The following is a 21,465-nucleotide window of genomic DNA, read 5'->3' as shown; positions in this document are numbered from 1 at the left end:
CATCAAGCAGAATCTATGGATATGAATATACCATTGACGTTTCAGTCCAAGACCGATCATTAAGAACCCCCAGCATGCAGGTTATGCTCACTTCTCTCTGCTGTGATCAAGAAGGTGGTACAGGAGCCTTAGGACTCCAACCACCAGATTCAGTAAGAGTTATTACCCCTCAACCATCAGGCTCAAGAACCAGAGGGGATAACTTCACACAACTATACTTGCCACATCACTGAACTGTTCCTACAACCTATGGACTCACTTTCAAGGGCTTTGTATCTCATGTTCTCAATACATGTTGTTTATTTATTTATTTGCACAGTTTGTTGTCTTTTGCACACTGGTTGTCTGTCCTGTTGAGTTCAGTCTTTCATTGATTCTGTTGTGCTTCTTGGATTTACTGTGTATGATGCAAGAAAATGAATCTCAGGGTTGTATATGGTGACAAATATGTACTTAGATAATAAATTTACTTTACACTTTCTTTAGCGAACCTTTGTGCTAGCTGCACCAAACTTCCTGATCACATACCTCTAGAGCATGGAGCTCCCGGAACTTGACGGTCAGAATATTTCTACCATACCAGAGGACATTTTTCACTGAATTAACATGAGGAGTGCTGGGTTTGAATTGCAGAGAACCTCACAACAACAGCAACCCATGTTACATACTGACATTAGATATGCCCAGAGCTTACATGCTCTCTCTCTCATGGATGGGTTTCTGCATGTGACCTGGCCATTGTAAACTGCCCCTTCAGAGTAGATAACTGACAAAAGAATCGAAGGGAGATAACGGGCCTGCAAAAGCAAAACAAAAAGTATAAGGTTTAGAGTTAAATGAGTGGCAGAGTGGGGTTGATGAGATTGCTGTACATGGTGTCATAAGGTGGGCGCTGGGAGCGGACCCAAATGCAAGACACAGATACTGAAGAACAAGGAACAGGACTAGGACTAGAGTTGAGCAAGAGAACTGGGGAAGGAAGGACGCTGGACATGACACAGGCCCCCGACGAATCAAGGATACTAGGCTAGGACTTGACTAGGATAGCGGAACCAGGACATGGAACTTGGAACTAGGAGCCTGAGCTTGGTCTCCGAGCCAAAGACTGGACAAGGACCTGAAACCTGGGTCTTGACTTGAGCTCTGACCGCAGATCTGGGTGACAACATGACAAGGCTTGGGTTCTTTGAGGCAAGGGTACTTCGAGGCTTGGGTATGGACTCTGAGCCAGAGACTGGGCAAGGACCCAGAACCTGGGACTTGACTCTGGCTTGGACTCCAGAACTAGGCAAGGGCAAGACGTGGCTACAGGATGAGGAGAGGTAACAGGACTGGACACAGACAGTTCTCAACACTAGGTAGTGGCAAACAGCCAGAGCTACCTAGCAAAGGCATGGATACAGACAGTTCTCAACACTAGGTAGTGGCAAACAGCCAGACCTGCCTAGTGAAGGCAAGGACACAAAGACAGAGCCCAACACTAGGTAGCAGCAAACGGCCAGACCTACCTCGTGAAGGCATGGACACAGAGACAGTTCAAAACAACGACGGACAGTTCCTTACCTTGCTCTGGCAATTGAACTAGACAGCAGTGCTGACAAGGGTTACAGGTGAGGCAAGGCTTCAGATGAGGCGAGGCGAGGCGAGGCAAGGCTTCAGGAAGTAGGAGCAGAGAAGGGATACAGACAGGGGGTTTGGACAGGAACAATCCAGCAACCAGAGGCTGAATCCTGAAGCTATTTATGAAGCCAGCACAAACGAGAATCAGCTGCCTCAACAGCAACTGGGGAAAGCCGGAAAACCTGGAATAAGGCACATGGACCAGACTCTGAACTGGAATGCAGATTTCACAACCGGACCATGACACATGGGCTTTGGATCAAATGGTCCCTAGTGTCAATACAAAAAAAATCATGTCTGTAAGATTCATGCCTCAGAAGCATGTAGAACATAGGGCAACACACCACTAACAGCCATTCTCCCCACAATGTCTGTACTGAGCACAATACCAAATTAAATTAAATCTCTTCTACCTGCACATGATCCATATCCCGTTCCCTGCATATTCATGTGCCTATCCAAAATCCTCTTAAACTCTGCTAGTATATTTGGTTCCCAACTACAGTGATAGCCCTCCCAGACATTCACTACTCTCACTGTAAAAAAACACGACGCGCCCTTCTTTAAACCCCCCCCCCACCTTAAAATGAACATCCATGACAAGCATGAGCCCTCAACCTGGTGTGGAAAGTGGGAGGAAAGGTGTGATTGATAGGATTACCAGACACGGATTGAATGGCCCATTGGGTCTAATAATGACCTTTCTGAAACTCCTGCCTTAAGAGCAGATGACAACACTGTGGAAATGCAATGATCGCTAATGAAAATATCTTTTTAAATGAATAGAGGTTAACAATTTTCCTACACATTATTGGCTTGAAAAAGAAATCACGAGGTGAACAGCAGACTGTCCCCTGACATGGGATGATTTAGTATTTAAAGAGGATTCCCCCAAGATGTGCGAAGAAAACGGATTAGTGATGAGTTTAGAAAGAGGCGGGCAAAGAATCAGGAGCTTCAAAGGATCAGTGAGCAATTAATGAGAAGAAGAAGAAGCAGGAGCTTTGAAGGATAGCAGCCAGTTACTGAGAACAACTTTAAAGCTGCGGATGGAGAGGGTACGTGACTGGCTGCTGTTGACAGGTTTGCTGAACACCGTGTGCGCTCAGTTCCCCCGCGAGTGCGTGAGCCCAGAGGTGCTGAGGAGTGGCGAGTGCTGCCCGGCGCCGAGCGGCGCGCCGGGAGATCGCTGTGGATCCAGCCGGGGCCGGGGGGTGTGTGCAGACGTACAGGTCGACCTGGCAGCGCACGGCCCCCAGTACCCACACGACGGCGTCGACGAGCGCGAACGCTGGCCGCTCCGCTTTTTCAACCGTAGTTGCCGCTGTGCGGCTAACTTTGGCGGACCCGACTGTAGTAGCTGCCGCTTCGGCTGGACTGGCTCTGACTGTGGCCAGCCTCTGCGGATCCTCCGCCAGAATGTGCTGAGCTTGAGCCCAGATGAGAGGGCCAGGCTGGTGTCGGCTCTGCATAGGGCAAAGCTCACCCCTCACCCCGAGCTGGTAGTGGCTACCCGCCGCCGGCCCGAGCTGCTGGGCGCCGACGGCAACAGTCCACAATTCGACAACATCTCCATCTACAATCTCTTCGTCTGGACCCACTATTACTCGGTAAGCAAGACCTATCTGGGCGCCGGACGCACCTTTGGCGACGTCGATTTCTCCCACGAGGGGCCCGCCTTCCTCACCTGGCACCGTTACCACTTACTGCAGCTGGAGCGAGACATGCAGGTAACCCGTCCCACCTGGGGCAACATCCGTGGACTTGCTCGCCGTCTTACAAACCCGTTAACTGTCCTTAAATCTGTGCCTCTCTGGTTCTTCCACTCTCACTTGCAAGCACATTAACTGCCCTAATTATTGTGCAAAATCTGTGTCCACTACTCAAATATTAATGAAATATTAAATGCACTACAGACTGACAAGGTGTTCCCTCTGACTCTGTGGGAGGCTAATGCAGGAATTGCAGAGATTCTTAAAATGTCTGAGCCACAGGTGAGATGCCAGAGGATTGGAGGCTAGCTTATGTCATTCTGCTGTTTAAGAAAGGTTGTAAGAATAAGACAGGGGATTGAATGAAAATGAGCCTGATATCAGTAGTGGGTGAGTTATTGGAAGGTAGTCTAAAGGACCAGATATATAAACAGGGTCTGATGAAAAATAGTCAGTATGGCTTTGTACATTGTAAGTCATGTCTAACCAATTTTATTGAGTTTTTTGAGAATTTTACCAGGAAAGTTGATGAACGCAAATCAGTGGATGTTGTCTACATGGAATTTAGGAAGGCCATTGATAAGGTCCCGCATGGGAGGTTAGACAAGAAGGTTCAGTCACTTGGCATTCAAGATGAGGTAGTTAATTGGATTAGACTGTGATTTCATGGGTGAAGCTAGAGGGTGGTACCAGATGGTTGCTTTTCTAACTGGAGGGCTGTAACTACTGGCGTACCGCAGGGATTTGGTGTAGAGTTTGTTGTTGTCTGTCATCTATGTGAATAATTGGGATGATAATGTGGTAAACTGGATAAACAAATTTGCGGTGACACAAAGGTTGGGAGTATAGTGGACAAAAAGGAACACTATCAGAGCATGTAGTGAGATCTGGACCAGCTGGAAAAATGGCAGATGAAATTTAATGCAGATAAGGTATCGCATTTTGAGAGGTCAGACCACGGTAGGACATAAACAATGGGCAGTTGGGTACTGAGGAGTGCGGTAGAACAAAGGGATCTTGGAATACAGACCCATAATCTTTGAATGTGGCCTAACAGGTAAATAGGCTCATAAAGAAAACTTTTTGCACATTGGTCTTTCATAAATCAAAGTATTGATACAGGAGTTGGGATGTTAAGTTGAAATGGTATAAGACCTAATTTGGAGTATTGTGTGCAGGTTTGGTCACCTACCTGCAGGAAAGATTGTAGTAAGATTAAAAGAGTGCAAAGAAAATTTACAAGGATGTTGCCAGGACTGGAAGACTGAGTTATAGGGTAAGGTTGAAGAAGTTAGGACTTTATGCCTTACAACATAGGAGAATGAAGGGAGATTTGATACCAGTATATATATCAGGGGTATAGATAGGGTTAATGCAAACTGGCTTTTTCCACTGAGTTTGGGTGAGACTAGAACCCACGAGGTCATGCATTAAGGGTGAAAGGTGAAATGGTTAAGGAAAACATGATGGGGAACTTCTTCACACAAGGTGGTTAGTGTGGAACAAGTTGCCAGTGGAAGTGGTGGATTCAAGTTGGATTTCAACAGTTTGGAAAAATTTGGATGATACAGGTATGGAGGGCTATGGTCTGGGTCGATGGGATTTGGCAGATTAATAATTTAGCATGGACTAAATGGGCCAAAGATCCTGTTTCTATGCTGTTGTGTTCTTTGACTCCCCTATGACCAATGTTTTGTTTCCTCTTTTGGAATCTTGGTTTTTGTTTGCCAAATTCTAAAATTGTCCAATGCCCATGTTCGCTGTTTTTGTGGTAACACTTAGCCTTTCAATGTAATGATTTGTTTAACTTGTTAGTCACAGCTTGATTTCCCTTCCTATTGAAGTTCTTTTGGCCTTTTACTATGATATAAATTTGTTGTAAACTGTATTCATTCTTTAAATGTTGGCCATCTTTTGTGTACAGTCATGCCTTTTTAATATAATTTGCTAAATTAGCATTGCCAAGTCATTCCTCATAACTGTGACCGTAATGTTATAGTGGATGAGGAACAGGAAGGAAATGTCTGCTCCAAGATGAGATGCCACATTAGTGGTTTTTCTGCAAGATAAGATGTTATGGGTTGATGGAAATTGATTGAGTAATTGCCTGAAGCCATGAAGGCAGAAAAAAAGTTACAAGTGAATTTAAATCTGTTTGAATATTGACAAATGCTGTGCAGAAATTGATACCTGGGTTGTTTCTACTTTTATTAATCTAGATTTTGGGGGTGAGAAAATGATCTGTAAATAGCGCATTAGGCTGTAATAACAGGGCTATTCAGCACAGAAGGAAAGACACAAGTGGTCACAGCTAGAATGCTGTACATGTTTGTTCTATTTGTATGTTGGATATTTGGAGGAGAGGACTATAAACTAATTACCACTTTCTTAAAAACTTTTCATAAAATGGTGTAAGGCTAAAGTTGTATTTTAATCATTTGTACTTTTTAACAAACTTGTGTATTTTTCACAGAATGTGGTGGTTCATCCCCACTTACTGGCAGAAAGTAGTACAGCAGTTAAACTAACAGCTTATCATCTTTCTAATTTTTCTTTGGCTAAGTATTACCCACAAGATGTATTTGTGTAATCATTGGTTTATTTTATCTAAGGAATTGTTATCTCAATTATAATAGGAATGGATTTTTCAGAGGCACCATCTTTATTCTCTTTAATCTTTGCGTTCTTTGCTGTTCATTCACTTCCATTTTTTTCCACAGCTCTTTGTTTAGTTTGGTTAGTATTTGTATGTTTGAACATTAAAACCATTAAGAATTAAGACTGACATTCATTCTTGACTTCTGGAAGAACTGTAAGGATCAGAAAATAAACTAACTGTAGTGCATCATGATTGTCTAAGCTTTCAAGAAACAAGTCTTCAGTGCATGGTAAAGAAAGCACTGCGCTAGTTATATTAGACCCATAAAGGCAAAATGGTGTGCGATATTAGCAGTGTGTATTTTCCTCTGGAATTCTGATCTTCATATTGTGAAATAAATTTGTACATCAATTTTAACTGATGGGAAAATACAAAACAAAAAGATGATCAACAAAAAGAAACTAATTTTAAAAAATCTGAACCTGGCCAATTATGACAGAAGTTTGAAAGTGACTATTCATGCAAGAATTCCACACTTTTATGCCCAACAGTGGATAAAATAATGTAACTTGGCTTCCTGTTACTATTTTCTCTATTTAGAGAAATGGAGCCAAAATAAATTGGAGTTGAGCTGCACATTAGTTGTGATTTCATGCCAGGGCAGAATAGATTGAGTGAGTTAATGGCATAATCCTGTTCCTATGTAGACCCTGGACTGCTGTAATGATCATAAGTAGAGAGAATGAATCTGTAAAACCTCTGTCACTTTGCCTGGGTGATTAAAATTAATACAGGAAATTTAAAGTTACCTGGCTTTCATGAGAAAAATTTAACCTCAGCCAGATCTAGTACCAACTCTCATTTTAAAAGCTTTCACTTAATTGGCATTAATAACTTGGTAAAGCTGCACAGGATCAGTGTCCTCATTGTAGTCCTGATAACATCCTTGTGAGTTGGCAGTCCACTTCATTTCAAAGTTACTACACAATATTCCAGATTGAGTGGAGTGAATGGAGTGTACCTTCTCTCTTTTCCTCTAATTTTTGGAGGTTAGCACTCCAATTAGCGTTTTGTTCTTGACGCCTGGCCACTAATACTAATGATCTTTGAATTGCACATGTGTGTATATATATCTCAACCTCCGCAATTTCAAAAACTTCAAGATTGTTTATTATCATTCTTCAATACATAAGTATAAAGGAGAACAAAATGATTGTTACTTTGGATCCGATGCAGTATTTTTTTTAAAAAGCACTTTGTACAAAACGCTAAAAAACCCACAAAACTATAAATATAAAAACAATCTTATAAAACCCAATGTACAAGTAACTTGTATGCTTAGACTGATTATACATATATAGTGATGATAGATGATGTGTATGTAATAGAGGTGGGGTGTGTTAATGGATGGACGTGTTGATCAGCCTGAAGGCTTAGGAAAGTAAGTTTTTAAGTTTAGTGGTTCCTCATGTTAAAATGATTACAAATGCTAGATTTTCAACTTAGTCCAAACCTGTTAAAATCATGCTTGTGGTGATGTTCATCTGCTTAATTTGCTGACTTAACCTATCAATGTCATTGAAATTTTGTTCTCAACTACGTTTGTGTATTACTGACTATGTCTCTAACTATTGTAATCAACACTACCCCTAAGTCAGTAATAAATATTTTCTAAATTTGAGACCTGCATCAATCATTACTACCTTGTCTGTATGCATACCCACTGGGCTGACTCTTGGTTCCTGGGAGTTTCCAGTTGTCATCTTCACATGCCTATATTCTCCAGAGATTGATGTGGAGGTTCTATCATGCTGGACTTGGTGTGGCTTGAGTAGTTGCAGGGGAATCAACTGCAAACTGAGGTGCAGTCCTTGATGTGTCCCAAAAACTATATACCCTATTTTCCACAGCCAACTAGTTTCCTAATCCAGTCACTAACATCGATCTATACTTTAATTTTGGTAAAATCCAGAGTAGAAGCTTTTTATTATTTCTCCCAAGAAGTGTGCCTATAAATGAACTGAGAAAAATTATGTATTGTGATTTAGTTATCACAGACCCAATTGAATGGTATAGATTTGTGTTCATGACAAACTGTCTAGTTTGTGATTTTTGTATTTGGCCATGCTTTGATAAGATGGGAATAAGTGTACTACATAGAGGTATACAAGCTAGAATACTTATGAAATGTTCAAGTCAACAAGAAAAATCAAAGGACACAAAGATTACTAGATTCTAAAAGGTCAATGAATGTGAGGGCACTTTATCTGAATGCCTGTAGTATTCAAAACTAGGTCAATGAACTTGTGGCACAAATCATTACAAAGGAGTATTATTCACTAGGCATTACAGAAACATGGTTGCAGGGCAGAAATGATTGGGGATGAAATATCCCAGGGTATTTGGTATTAATGAAACAATAGGCAGGAAGGTGAAGGAAATGGGGTAGCACTCTTAAGTATGTAATCTCGGTAATAGTGAGAGAAGATGCAAGATCCAAGGAGAAGAATGTTGAGTCCATCTGGGTAGAGATTAGGAATGGTTAAGGGAGGGGGGGGGAAACACTGGTGGATGTTGTTTATAGGCCATTGAATAATAACTTTGCAGTGGCATGGGTGACAAACCAAGAAATATTTGATACATGTAAGAATGGCATGGCAGTTGTCATGGGGGCCTTTAACTAGCACATAGATTGGGCCTATCAAGTTGATTGAGTTTGTTGGATTCTGTTTTGATCCAAGGTTCTTTTATTTGTCATGAATGAGGCATAAAACTTGTTGCTTCATGATCATTTTATTAATTACTAGGAGAACAAATGTAATGACAGGAAAAGACAAAGAAAAGAATAAGATGGTGAGCCAATGTGCTCCGCTTTTTTACCATAGAATCAAACTGGTAAATAAGAGTTAACCAGTCAAATAGCCCCCATTCAGATCATGTGATACACAAGAAGCTTCCAGAATAATACAAAACTATAACCACTAGGAATCACTCTGAACAATTGTATATACTGTACATGGGTATAAGAAAATTAAACTGCAAAGAAAATAACAATCTAATCCAACAGGATATCTGATAGATTTCTTGAACAGCATGTTTATGAACCTACAGGGAAAATGCTTTCATAGATGTGGTCCTGTGCAATAAAACAAGTAAAATTAATGGTCTTGTAGTTAGATATCCTCTTGGAAAGAGTGACTACAGTATGACTGTATTTCTTACACAAATGGAGGGTGCAGTACTTCAATCCAAAATGAGGTATCATACCAATAAGGGATACTACAATGGAATGAGGGAGGAGCTGGCTAGTGTAGACTGGGAACATATGCTATATGACTGGGCAATTGAGGAACAGTGGAAGACTTTCAAAGATGAGAAAATCAGCAGATGCTGGAAATCCAAGTAACAAGCACAAAATGCTGGAGGAATTCAGCAAGCCAGGTAGCATCTATGGAAACAGTTGACATTTCAGGCTGAGACCCTTTATCAGGACTGGGGAAAAAAAGATGAGAAGCTAGAGTAAGAAGGTGTGGGTAGGAAAGGAAGAATTCCAAGGTGGGAGGTGATAGGGAAAATTGGGAGAGGAAAGAGGGGTGAAGTAAAGAGCTGAGGAGTTGGTGAAAGAGATAATGGGCTGGAGAAGGGGGAATCTAGTAAAAGAGGGTAGAACACCATGGAAGAAAGGGAAGGGGGAGACCTGAGGAAGTTGATGGGCAGGTAAGGAGATGAAGTGAGAGAGGGAAACAGGAATGGTGAAGGGGGAGGCAGGGCATTTACCCGAAGTTCAAAAAATGGATATTCAGGCCATCGGGTTGGATGCCATCCAGATGGAATATGAGGTGTTGCTCCTCCAACCTCAGTGTGGCCTTGTTGTAGCAGTAGAGGAGGCCATGGACTGACATGTTGGATGGGAAGAAGAATTGAAATGGGAGGCCAGTGATAGAAAAAAAAAGTGGATCTAGCAGACAGAGCATAGGTACTTGCTGAACTGATCTGCCAACCTACACAGGGTTTCACTGATATACATGAGTGCACATTAGGAGCACCAGATACAGTAGATCACCCCCAACACTCACAGGTGAACAGTCACCTCACTGGGAAGGAATATTTGGGGCCCGCAATGAGGTTACAATCAGAATTTTATAATTGTATGAAGAGTGGAAAAGAGTGGCTAAAGTGAACATGGGTCACTTGGAAGGTGAAAAATTAATATTGGGTAATGTAAGGCCAAGGCATTCAATGACCATTTTGTGTTGTTTTTTGCAGTGGAGGACATGTCTAACATGAGAAAGAGTTGTTATGGACATGATGCAAGGTGAGGAGTTAAATACAGTTGCTGTCACTAAAGAGGTAGCGAATGAGAAAACAAATGGGCTTAAAGCTTGACTAGTCCCCGGACTTGATGGGATGCATCCCAGAGTACTGAAAGAAGTGGCAGAGGTTATTGTAGACATATCTGTGATAATTTACCAAACAAATCTGACTGGATTCTGGGCAGGAGCCAGCAGACTAGAAGACAATATCATGTCCCTGTGTTTTTTTTTAAAAGAGGTAGGCAAAAGGTAGGTAACAGTGGGTCAGGTAGCTTAAAGCAGGCAGTTGGGGAAAATGTGTAAAGCAATCATTAAGGAAGAAATCGTGTTACATCTGGATAGAGGTGATTCCATCAGGCAGGTTCAGCACGGATTCATTAATTGCAAGTCCTATTTGACAAACTTGCTGGAGTACTTGGAGGATATAATGAGCCGAGTGGATACAGGGGAATAGGTGGAAGTTGTATACTTGGACTTCCAGAATAAGGTGCTGTATAAGACTTGCCTATAAAATGAGGATGCTTGGAGTTGAAAGTAATGTGTTAGCATGGATAAAGGATTGGTTAGTTAAAAGAAGAGAGTTGGGATAAATGGGTGCTTAAAACATTGAGGAAGATTGAAACATCAAAGCCAGTGTTCAGCACTGTCTGCCAGCCTTGCTCTCACTCGCTGCTGCAGGGTGAAGGTGTCTGCATGTGACTATCTCTCACTGGCTGCTCCCAAAGGAAGGCCCTTGCTTTCAAATAGTCTCTGTGTCTTGTCGGAGGATGGTACTGAAGATCAGGGTCTGTAGTTTATGAATTGGACTGTATGGACTCCTTCAATTTTAATGTTTATATATTTCATGTTTTTGGCTGTTTTTTCTTAATATTTGTGTGATTTGTTAGATTTTTGCAGGTGGGGATGTTAATGTTGCTGTTTGAATTATTTTGTCTTTTGTGTGGGGGGAGAGTTGATGTTTTCCTTTTGAATGGTTTTCATGGTTTTTGTCTTGTGGCTGTCTGGAGAAGACAAATCTCGGTTGTATACTGCATACATACTTTGATAATGTACCTGAAAACTTGAACCTTCTGTAGTTGACATCAGTGGTGAAAGCAGTGCTGCAGGTGTCCGTGCTGGGCCCTGCAACTGTTCATGATGTACATTAATGATTGGGTAGAGAATATCAAGCATAGTGTATCTAAATTTGCAAACAACACTGAATGGAAAAGCAAATTGTGGAGAGTCTGCAGAGTGATATAGATAGGTTAAGTGAGTAAACAAGGGTCTGGCAGATGGAGTGCAATGTTGGTAAATGTGGGGAATGTTATTTTGGAAGGGAAAATGGAAGCTCACATTAGTATTTAAATGGTGAAAGATTGCAACATGTTGTACGGAGGGACTTGGGAGTGCTTTAAATTACAATAGGTTAGATTGTAGATGCAATAGTTTATCAAGAAGGCAAATATAATATTCACCTCCAGTACTAAATTAATTGAAATTAAGAGGAGGGAGGTTATGCTGCAACTGTACAGGGTACTGGCAAGGCTACACCTGGAGAAATGTGTGCAGTTTTTGCCTCCTTATTTGAGAGAAGATTTACTGGCTTGGGAAGTGGTGATTCTGAAGTTGAGGGGGTTAATCTAGGAGGAGGGATTGAGTTGCCTGGGCTATACTTGCTGGATTAAGAAAAATGAGAGGGGATCTCACAGAAACAGAAACATACAAATTATGAAAGGAATAATTAAGATTACAGGCAGGAAAGTTGTTTCCACTGGAAAGCGAGACTAGAGTTGGGAGACATGACCTGAAAGTTTGGGCAATTGATTAGTAGGAGAAAGTATTTTCCTAGAGAATAGTAAATCAGTGGAATTTTGTGCTCGGGGAAGCAGTAGAGGCTACCCTATTAAATGTATTTAAGACACAGTTAGACAGATTTTTGCATAGCAGATATTTAAGGGTTACAGGGAAAAGACAGGTAGATGGAGTTGAATCTTTGGCCAGATCAGCCATAATCTTATTGAATAGCAGAGCAGGCTTGACAGGCCCAATGGCCTACACCTGCTTCTATTTCAGAATTTTATTGTGTTCTTACTATAAATTTACTCATAGATTAGCATTAGTAAATATTTAAGTGAAAGCTATCTGGTCTGGTAAATTTAGTGGCCAAAGTTCTTGAACACAAGAGTATCTAAGACTATAATATTAAAGATTTTGATTTAGTGGAAAGCATAAAGATTTGTAGTAGATTATGGTGTGTATTGTAACCAAGGTTAAATGATCCAGGAGGGAGTTTGGACTTGCCTGTGCATAAGGATAATCTAAGATACAATAATTGAATTAGCCTGTGTAATGTGATTGGAGTGCTAGAAATATTATAAACATCTTTATAGCACTGTAAAACAAGGTTGACATGCACAGGAATTAGGAGTTGAGAGCTGGGGCAGATCAGCTATGATCATCTTGAGTAGTGGGACAGGCTTAAGGGTTGTGTGACCTTGTGCACCATTTTATTTTTGTATATAATTTGGTAGAAGGAAAAGTACCTGCTTTTTTGTGACAAGCAAATAGTGATTTAATACTCTGAGTACATGATTTCAGTTGTAGCTAAGAGAAGGGCTGCAAAAATAAAAATAGCTTCATGGAGGATGCAGGACTATTTCAGCAATGTGTGGATGGATATGTGTGAGAATATAAAAATGGAAGTGGACTTGTATAGATGCTGTTCTGTCTTAACCTACATAATAATTGGATAGGAATCTTGTAGAAGTTGGGTTTAGTAGAACCACTCTTACTGTAAAATCAATGCTGAAACAGTTGGTTGGAAATCATAATTTCTAAGTGAATGATGTATTGTATTTTCAAGTTTACTTTTTTAATGTCTGATTTTCTGGATTTTTTTTGTCATTATAGGTTATGTTGGGAGATCCGAACTTTGCTCTTCCATACTGGAATTTTGCTACTGGAAGAAACACCTGTGACATCTGTACAGATGACTTAATGGGAGCCCGAAGCAACTTTGACCCTAATCTTATAAGTTCTAACTCTGTCTTCTCCCTGTGGCGTAATCTGTGTGAAAGTTTAGAAGATTATGATACATTGGGAACTATTTGCAATGGTAACAACTTTAATAATATAATGGAATTAAATTGGTCTAAAAGAAATCCCGAATATCTGTCTTTTGGATTAGAGAATGAATTTGTTGCCCCTTAAGGGGAAATTCACAGTAGCGGTACTAGGACTTGATGTTTCAATCCCTATGGTAAATCGGCACTCTTGATGTTGGCAGTGGGCTTGGAGTGGTGACAAGGAGGGAGGGTAGGTATGTCATCAGGGTCATCAGGTGGGCACCCTCCTTCTTTGACGTTTCATTGATAAGCCCACAGTGTCTCCGGAGGGCTCAACAGTGCTACCAGGCATCCCAGATACACCCCCCTCAGTTCCATACACTCCTGTCTTCATCTTGCAGCCCAGTTGTGGTCTTTCCTTTTAATCCAAATCCAATTGCTGCTTTCTTCTGCTGTAAGTATTCCTACATCATCCTTATCATCACTTTCTTTTCCCCAAACAAACACTGAGGTACTGGAGAACCACTTTGAAAGTCTTAAAATTACAAGTTCAATACACAAAATTGAGTCAGGGCCTTGGTTTTTGAAGGCTTGACTTTTCATTGTAATTTGAGGGATTTGAACTATAAGAAATATGTTGGGATCCTAAATGTTTGAAATCCAATCCCAGCAAGTCTTGAACTCTGGTTCATTTAAGATAAAGATGGGTAAATAATCTGTTTAGAGAAACTGTTCACTATTACGTTTGTTTGCGGCTGGACTCAAATTCAATTACATATTTTTATATAAACGGGAGATGATGGGGCTTCTGTGATTGGTTCATATCATCATATATAGAATTTGTGTGTTCATATCCATCACAACCAAATGCCACATAAATTCACAATGTATCTTGACTGAGGTATGTCGATTAAAAGTAAGTGATGTGCAATCACTCACATAACTAAAATATATTTATTCTGATAAAGCTCATGACAAAAGCAATTAAAAATCATGTGGCTGAAAATCAAAAATAACAAACAGGAAAATGCTCAACAAGTCAGGCAGCATCTGTTAAAGGAGACCTGATACTTCAGGATGATTACCTATCTAACTGGCAAAAGAAAAGAAGTTAATGTTATGTTTCAGAGAGTTTGGTGTAGGGATCGATAGAACAAAGCTTTGATGTCTGATTGGGTGAGAGCAGGTTTGCGGTAAGGGTAAGCTGTAGAGGTCACCTATTTGATGGATTAAAGGGGATGGTCAGAGAGAAATCAAACCAAAGCTGTTTAAGCTGAAGACCATCAGAGTGGGAAGAAAATGAAGGACTGGAGCAGCTGTGACCTGCTGAGCAAGTTGAGCTGTGCCAATGGAAATATTTTTTTTAAATTTGAGGCAGTAAGACAAATTGATGACTTTATTTTTTTTTATAAAGGTTTCAATATTGATAGTATACAAGTTACCTGAAATTGTGTAATTCAATATTTAGCCTGGAAAACTTCATGCTGGACAAAAGATTAAAATTTGAGGCTGAAGCCTGCATTGCATTTCATTATAGAAGGTAGGAGGTCACAGATCCTTCAGGTTGGGGTGGATGGACAATGAAAGTAGAATGCAACAGGTACGTCCTGGTCCCCACAACATACTGAATGCAGATGCTATACTATTTCCATTTAATTTTGCTCATGCACAGGAGACCATTGTGAGTACTGAATGCAGCTCACTCACTTAGAAGTGTAAGTACACCATTCTCCATCGAGAAGCACTGTTTGGGAGGAAAGGGAAAAGGAGGTATGTTTTCTGTGGTCATGTAAAAAAAAGTGCTGCAGAAAGGGGAGCCATAAGAATAGTGCAAGTTATCATTCCTATGGAATACCAAAAAGAAAGGGAAAATGTGTCTGACAAAATGTTGCTGATGCTAGTGGAAATTGCAAAGCATGACCCATTGGATGAAGGTACAGAGGTGTTGTCTGTAACTGGAGAGTGAATTAGCACTAGGAAATCAGGGATTCTCAACAAGGTGGAGGGCTACAGATTTCCCACAGATGCAAGTAGGAACAAGCAGGATCACAAGAAAGAGTGAAATTAAGGTAGGGAAAGTTTAGTGGGATAGGAGTGTACTGAAACTAAGGGTCTTCCCGGGAGATTCCTGCTTGTGGATCTTGAGAAGGTGGTTTTGCATGACTTCAAGACTATAAAGCTATAAGTTGTGGAGGAAAGATCTCCTGAAGACATGAGATTTAGATTATGAGGACACACAGTCCTCTTTGTCATTTAGTAATGCATGCTTTAAGAAATGATACAATGGTTTTCCAGAATGATATCACAGAAACACATGACAAACCGACTTAAAAACTGACAAAAAAAACCACATAATTATAACATATAGTTACAACAGTGCAAAGCAATACCGTAATTTGATAAGAACAGACCATGGGCACGGTAAAAGTCTCAAAGTCTCTCGAAAGTCCCATCATCTCACGCAGACGGTGAACCTCCAGCGCCGCAAACTTGCTGATGTAGCATCCTGGAAGTATCCGACCACAGTCTGACTCCGAGTCTGTCCGACCAGTTCTCCGACACCGAGCACCAAGCACCATCTTTGCTGAGCGCTTCGACCCCGGCCCCGGCAACAGGCAAAGCCGAGGATTTGGGGCCTTCCCCTCCAGAGATTCTCGATTGCACAGTACCAGTGGCAGCGAAGCGGGCATTTCAGAAGTTTCTCCAGGTGTTCTTCCATGCTCCTCACGGCTGTCTCCATCAAATCAGGATTGTGCACGGCCCCCTAGTTAACACATACAATATCATTCGGAACAGCCGCATGTGCTGCGTCGCGCCGCCATCTTCTCCACCCTCCAGCAATGATTCTTCATAATCTGGGAGACAATAGCCTGATGTTCAGTGTTGGGTCATGGGAAGTATGTGGATGTGTCTACTTGGTCTCTGGGAGTGATATCAGTTCACTTGACCACAATAGCACCTCCTTGATGATACTGATGTTGATCCTTGTATGGAATACTGTAAGTTCAGAAGAGGGTATGTTTGATTGAATGAAATAATAAAGATGGTCATTGTTACACTAGAATATTTTAACAGTTGGATCTGGAGAGGCCCCAAGGCCATTGTGAAGGATCTAGATGAATTAAATTCTGGAGATGGGCTCCATTCAGTACATGTCCTTGCTGAACTTGTGATGGAGGGTGATGAAGAAAGCTACCAGGAATATGTCACTGTTGTTATTAAAAACATGTAAGATTTCAATTGGGTAATTGTGAAAATAAGCACATTTTACAAGCAGTAGCATTTTTAGAATGAATGTTATACCTGATGACTGAATCCACTACAGGAGAGAGCACCTGCAGAATGCAATTTCTCGTGAATCTCTTACACCACTAGCAATAGGTTGGGACAATTTATCTTCAGATCAGAGTTATAATTTTAAAACTGGGCTGAGAGGTAGTCCAGGTATAGCCTTCAAAATTGGGTGGTCTTGATGCTCTCAAATCCCATAAGTAGTGCATTTTCCATAGAATAAAATAAGCTCAGTTCCCAAGGGGACCAGGAATATAGAACCAAAGTTTTGCTGTTTGGCATGTGCTGGTCGAAAAGCAATGAATTCTCAAACTAAAGTGTTGTTAATGACATTATGGGTGACATATCTAGATGATATCCTGGAATGCATGCTTACCATCAATAAGTATTAGCTTGTTATTACTAACGAGTAGAAATGGAGGCATCTTCACCCAGCCATGTTACAGTGTAAAATTGAGAAGTGAACAGGCATCTCATCTACGTGCTGGAGATTATCATTGTACAAACACCAGAACCAAACCCTCATCAGCTTTCCCATAACCGTTCCTGCAGTTCCATCCCACGGTCAGGAATATTACCTCCTTGGCTTGAAAAGTTAGATGTATAGCATATTTTATCAGAGTTGTGTGTTCGAAAATTATTTTGAGTTTCTTGAATGGAATTTAGATGGGGCCATATCCGGATTCATTTTGGTCATATTAGAAATTCAGCCAAGCACATCTGCCTATGAATTTACCATTTTGCATCTGACTATATGTCTGCTTCATTTGTGCTCAATTGGTGTATTCTCAATGCAAAAATACTCAAAAGCATTTCCAGAGAAACTAGGATGTAGTTTTAAGGGCACATATTATGGTGCATTGCTGGAACAAATCAGTCGTAATACAGTATCTACTCTGCAGTGTAGGACACCAATGGCACCCCAACCCCAATGAAATCCTCTTAGTTCCACATTGCCCCAGTGATTTAAAAACATCATTCTTGATCTTTGGCCGATCGGCCCAAGCCTTTAGACCAAAATGACCCCAGCACTTGTCATCCTAATTTTAAGGTCCCAGGTTTTCCACCTCCCCAACCCTGGCTAAGTCCCAATTTCCCAGTCAGCCTTGGGACTCGGGCTTAACTGAAGTTTGCCTCAGTGGGGCCCATAACCAAAACACTTCCTTGGTATGTTGGACAAAGACACTATTCTACAGATTCTAAGGTACATGACAAATTCTAGGCAATTATATCTTGCTTTAACTCTTATTCATAAAAAGTAGAAGCAGGTGTCGTTTATTTGTCCCCTTGTGTACTCTGCCGTTTAATAAGGTCATGGCTGATATCTTAGTTCAATGCTATTCACTTGTAATCTCATGTCCTGATATCCTTCATGTCCAAATATCAATCGTTTCTATCATTCTGTCTCAAAGACATTTAGCAGTTGCATCTCTCTTCAGCAGAGACTATGAGCATACATTATAAATGAATGAAGAATCTTCCTCTTATTGCTCTTCTGAATGGCATATACCTTATTTGGAGATACTGACCCCCTGGCTCAAGGCACTGCTGAAAGGAAACAATTCTGCATCTATCTTATCAAACCTTTGAAAACATTGTAATGTCAATAACTTTGCTGTGTACATTTTCAGTTTTGATCGTATGCAAAGCATGAGCTTCAACAAGCAGTTTCTCTTTCAGTAAATGTTTACTCCTTTATTGAGTATGCTTGCATTCTCCTGACATCTGCCCATGATGCATTGGCTTTTTAATGCTAACTGTCTGTCATTACATGAAACTTTCCAGGAACTGGTCCTAAGTGACTAAGTTGTTCCTTACTAGTTGTTATCAATTGCATTTCTTTAAAGATGCTGTGATTTCTTTTTCCCCAAGTATATGATATGCAAGTTCAACCTTCTCATAAATACTAATTATAGCTTCATTTGGGTATGAAGGCCCAAAATGACAATAAAATAATTTCTTTGGGTCTCAGTCGAGATTTTGATGTCAGCTTCAAGCTTCGTTTACTCTGAGCTATGAGTGCACTCTTAGAAGTACAGTAATTAAATAGCATAAATGCATTAGGAAACAATGCTCATGAGTAAATGGAAGTCTGTTCAATGTACTATATTTACATAATTGAAATGCACCTGAAATTTATAAATGAAACAAAGGTGTTAAAAACAAACAATATAACACAATTAACAAGACTCAATTGAGCGTATTAAATTCATAAGGTGGGGACGACTGCAGTGATCGGGTCTCTGGCACTGTGTTTGGTGCTGTGGCTCAGAAGGGAAGGAAGAGGCAGCGAAGAGGACTGCAGTAGTGATAGGGGATTCAGTAATTAGAGGATTAGGTATGAGATTCTTTGGACACTATAGAGACTCCTGCGTGGCATGTTGCCTCTCAGGTGCCAGGGTCAGGGACATCTCCGATTGGGTCCACAGTATTCTAAAAGGGGAGTATGAGCAGCCAGAAGTCATAGTAGATATTGGCACCAATGACACAGGTAGGAAATGGGAGGAGGTCCTGAAGAGTGAATTTAGGGAGTTGGGTAGAAAACTAAAAAGCAGGACCTCAGGGTAGTAATCTCTGGATTGCTACCTGTGCCACGCACAAGAGGGTAAGAATAGGATGATTTGGCAGATTAATCTGTGGCTGAGGAGCTGGTCCAGGGGGCAGGGTTTCAGATTTCTGGATCATTGCAATCCCTTCTGGGGAAGGTATGACCTCTACAAAAAGAATGGGTTACATCTGAACCTGAGGGTGTCTAATATCCTTGCGGGCAGGTTTTCTAGAACTATTGGGGAGGATTTCAACTAATTTGGCATGGGATAGGAACTGGAGTGTTAGAGCTAAGGATGGGGCAGTTGGCATACAAGTAAGAGTAGAGTGTAGTGAAACTGTCAGGAAGGCCAGGCAGATGATGGGGGGGGGGAGGGCGGGGAAGGGAAGAATTGCAGTCAGTGGAGTAGTGTAACACGGGGACAAAATCAAAAAGGGTGACTGATACAGCACTGGAAGTGTTATATTTGATGCAAACTCCATACAAAATAAGGTTATCTTGTAGCACAGTTAGACATTGGCAGGTATGACGTTGTGGATATCACTGAGTTATGGCTGAAAGAAGATTATAGATGGGAGCTTAACATCCAAGGCTACACATTGTATCAAAAGGATAAAATAAGTCAGTCATCATGGTTTCTGTCAAAGGAAATCTTGCCTGACAAATCTGGTAGAGTTCTTGGAGGAAATAACAAGCAGGATGGACAAAGGGGAGGCAGTGGATGTCATTTACTTGGATTTTCAGAAGGCGTTTGATAAGGTGTCACACGTGAGGCTGCTTAACAAGATAAAATCCTGTGGTGTTACAGGAAAGATATTGGTATGGATAGAAGAATGGCTGACAGGCAGTGAGTGGGTCTTTGCTGGTTGGCAGCCAATAAATAGTGGTGCTCCTCAGCAGTCAGTGTTGGGACCACTGCTTTTCACATTGTTTGTCAATGATTTAGATAATGGAATTGATAGGTTTGTGGCAAAGTTTGTGGATAATATGAAGATAGGTGGAGGGGTAGGTAGTGCTGAGGAAGCAATACAGCAGGACGTAGACGAATTGAAAGAATGGGCAAAAAAGTGGCAAATAGAATACAGTGCTGGGAAATGTATGATAATGCATTTTGGTAAAAGGAACAGTAGTGTGGAGTATTATCTAAATAAGAGAAGGTTCACACATTAGAAGTGTAGGGGTCTTGGAAGTCCTCGTGCAAGACTCCCAGAAAGTTAATTTACAGGTTAAGTCTGTGGTAAAGAAGGTAAATGCAGTGTTGGCATTTATTTTAAGGAGAATAGAATATAAAAGCAAGGAGATAATCCTGAGCCTTTATAAGACACTAATCAGGCTGCACTTGGAGTATTGTCAACAGTTTTGGGGCCCGTATCTCAGGACGTGTTGTCATTGGAGTGAGTCCAGTGGAGGTTCATGAGGATGGTTCTGGGAATGAATGGGTTAACATATGAAGAGCATTTGGCAGCTTTGGGCCTGTACTCACTGGAATCTAGAAGAATGCAGGGGTGTGGGGGAAATCTCATTGAAATGGGGGTACAGCCTCAAATTTGAGGCTGTACCCTTTAGAACAGAGGCAAGGGAGAACTTTTTTTTAGCCAAAGCATAGGAAATCTGTGGAGTGCTCTGCTACAGACTGCGGTGGAGGCCAAGTATGTGCATCTATTTAAGGCGGAAGTTGATCATTTCCTGATTGATTAGACTGTCAAAGTATTTGGCGAGGAGGCAGGTGTATGAGTTTGAGTGGGATCTGGGAGCAGCCATGATGGAATGGCAGAGCAGACTTGATGGCCTGAATGGCATAATTCTGCTCCTTTGTCTTATGGTCTTGTGGACAGGCAGGTAGGCAGAGGGACTGATGTGTCTCTTTTGGTAAAAGTATGAAATCAAATTCTTAGAAAGAAGTGACATATGGTTGGAAGGTGTTGAATTGTTGTGGGTAGGGGGAACTTCAAGGGTAAAAATTCCCAGGTGGGAGTTGCATACAGCAGCTAGGATATGGGCTACCAATTACAAAGGGAAATAAAAAAAAAATACATGTTAAAGGGCAATATTATGATAGTCTGGCAGGATTTCAATATGCAGGTAGATTGGTAAAATCAGGTTGATGCTGATTTAGGATCGCAAGAGAAATTTGTAAAATTTGTAAAATGGCTACAAGATGGCATTTTACAACAGTTGAGCCCATATGGGATCAGCTATTCTGGATTGGGTATTGTGCAATGAATGGGATTTGATTAGGGAGCTTAAAGTAAAGGAGCCCTTAGGAACCTGCAATCATAATATGGTAGAATTCATCCTGCAATTTGAGCAGGGGAAGCTAAAGTCAGATTATCGG

General features: G+C 41.1%; 1 protein-coding gene across 2 annotated transcripts in view; it reads left to right on the top strand.

Annotated features, from left to right (window-relative positions):
- The first annotated feature begins 2,631 nt into the window (after positions 1 to 2,631).
- LOC134346313 (5,6-dihydroxyindole-2-carboxylic acid oxidase-like) overlaps positions 2,632 to 21,465 on the top strand; it is a 29,778-nt gene continuing 10,944 nt past the window's right edge. Inside the window, exons 1-2 of one of the 2 annotated variants that reach the window (XM_063047663.1) lie at positions 2,632 to 3,230; positions 13,137 to 13,341. In XM_063047663.1, the coding sequence (XP_062903733.1) occupies positions 2,670 to 3,230; positions 13,137 to 13,341 (766 nt within the window). In that variant the 5' untranslated portion in view covers positions 2,632 to 2,669. Of the gene's footprint in view, positions 3,351 to 13,136; positions 13,342 to 21,465 lie in introns of both variants that reach the window. The other variant, XM_063047662.1, reaches the window with a different exon arrangement.

Source organism: Mobula hypostoma, chromosome 5 (assembly GCF_963921235.1).
Source record: "Mobula hypostoma chromosome 5, sMobHyp1.1, whole genome shotgun sequence".
NCBI lineage: Eukaryota > Metazoa > Chordata > Chondrichthyes > Myliobatiformes > Myliobatidae > Mobula > Mobula hypostoma.
This window is presented reverse-complemented; position numbering and strand designations above follow the sequence as displayed.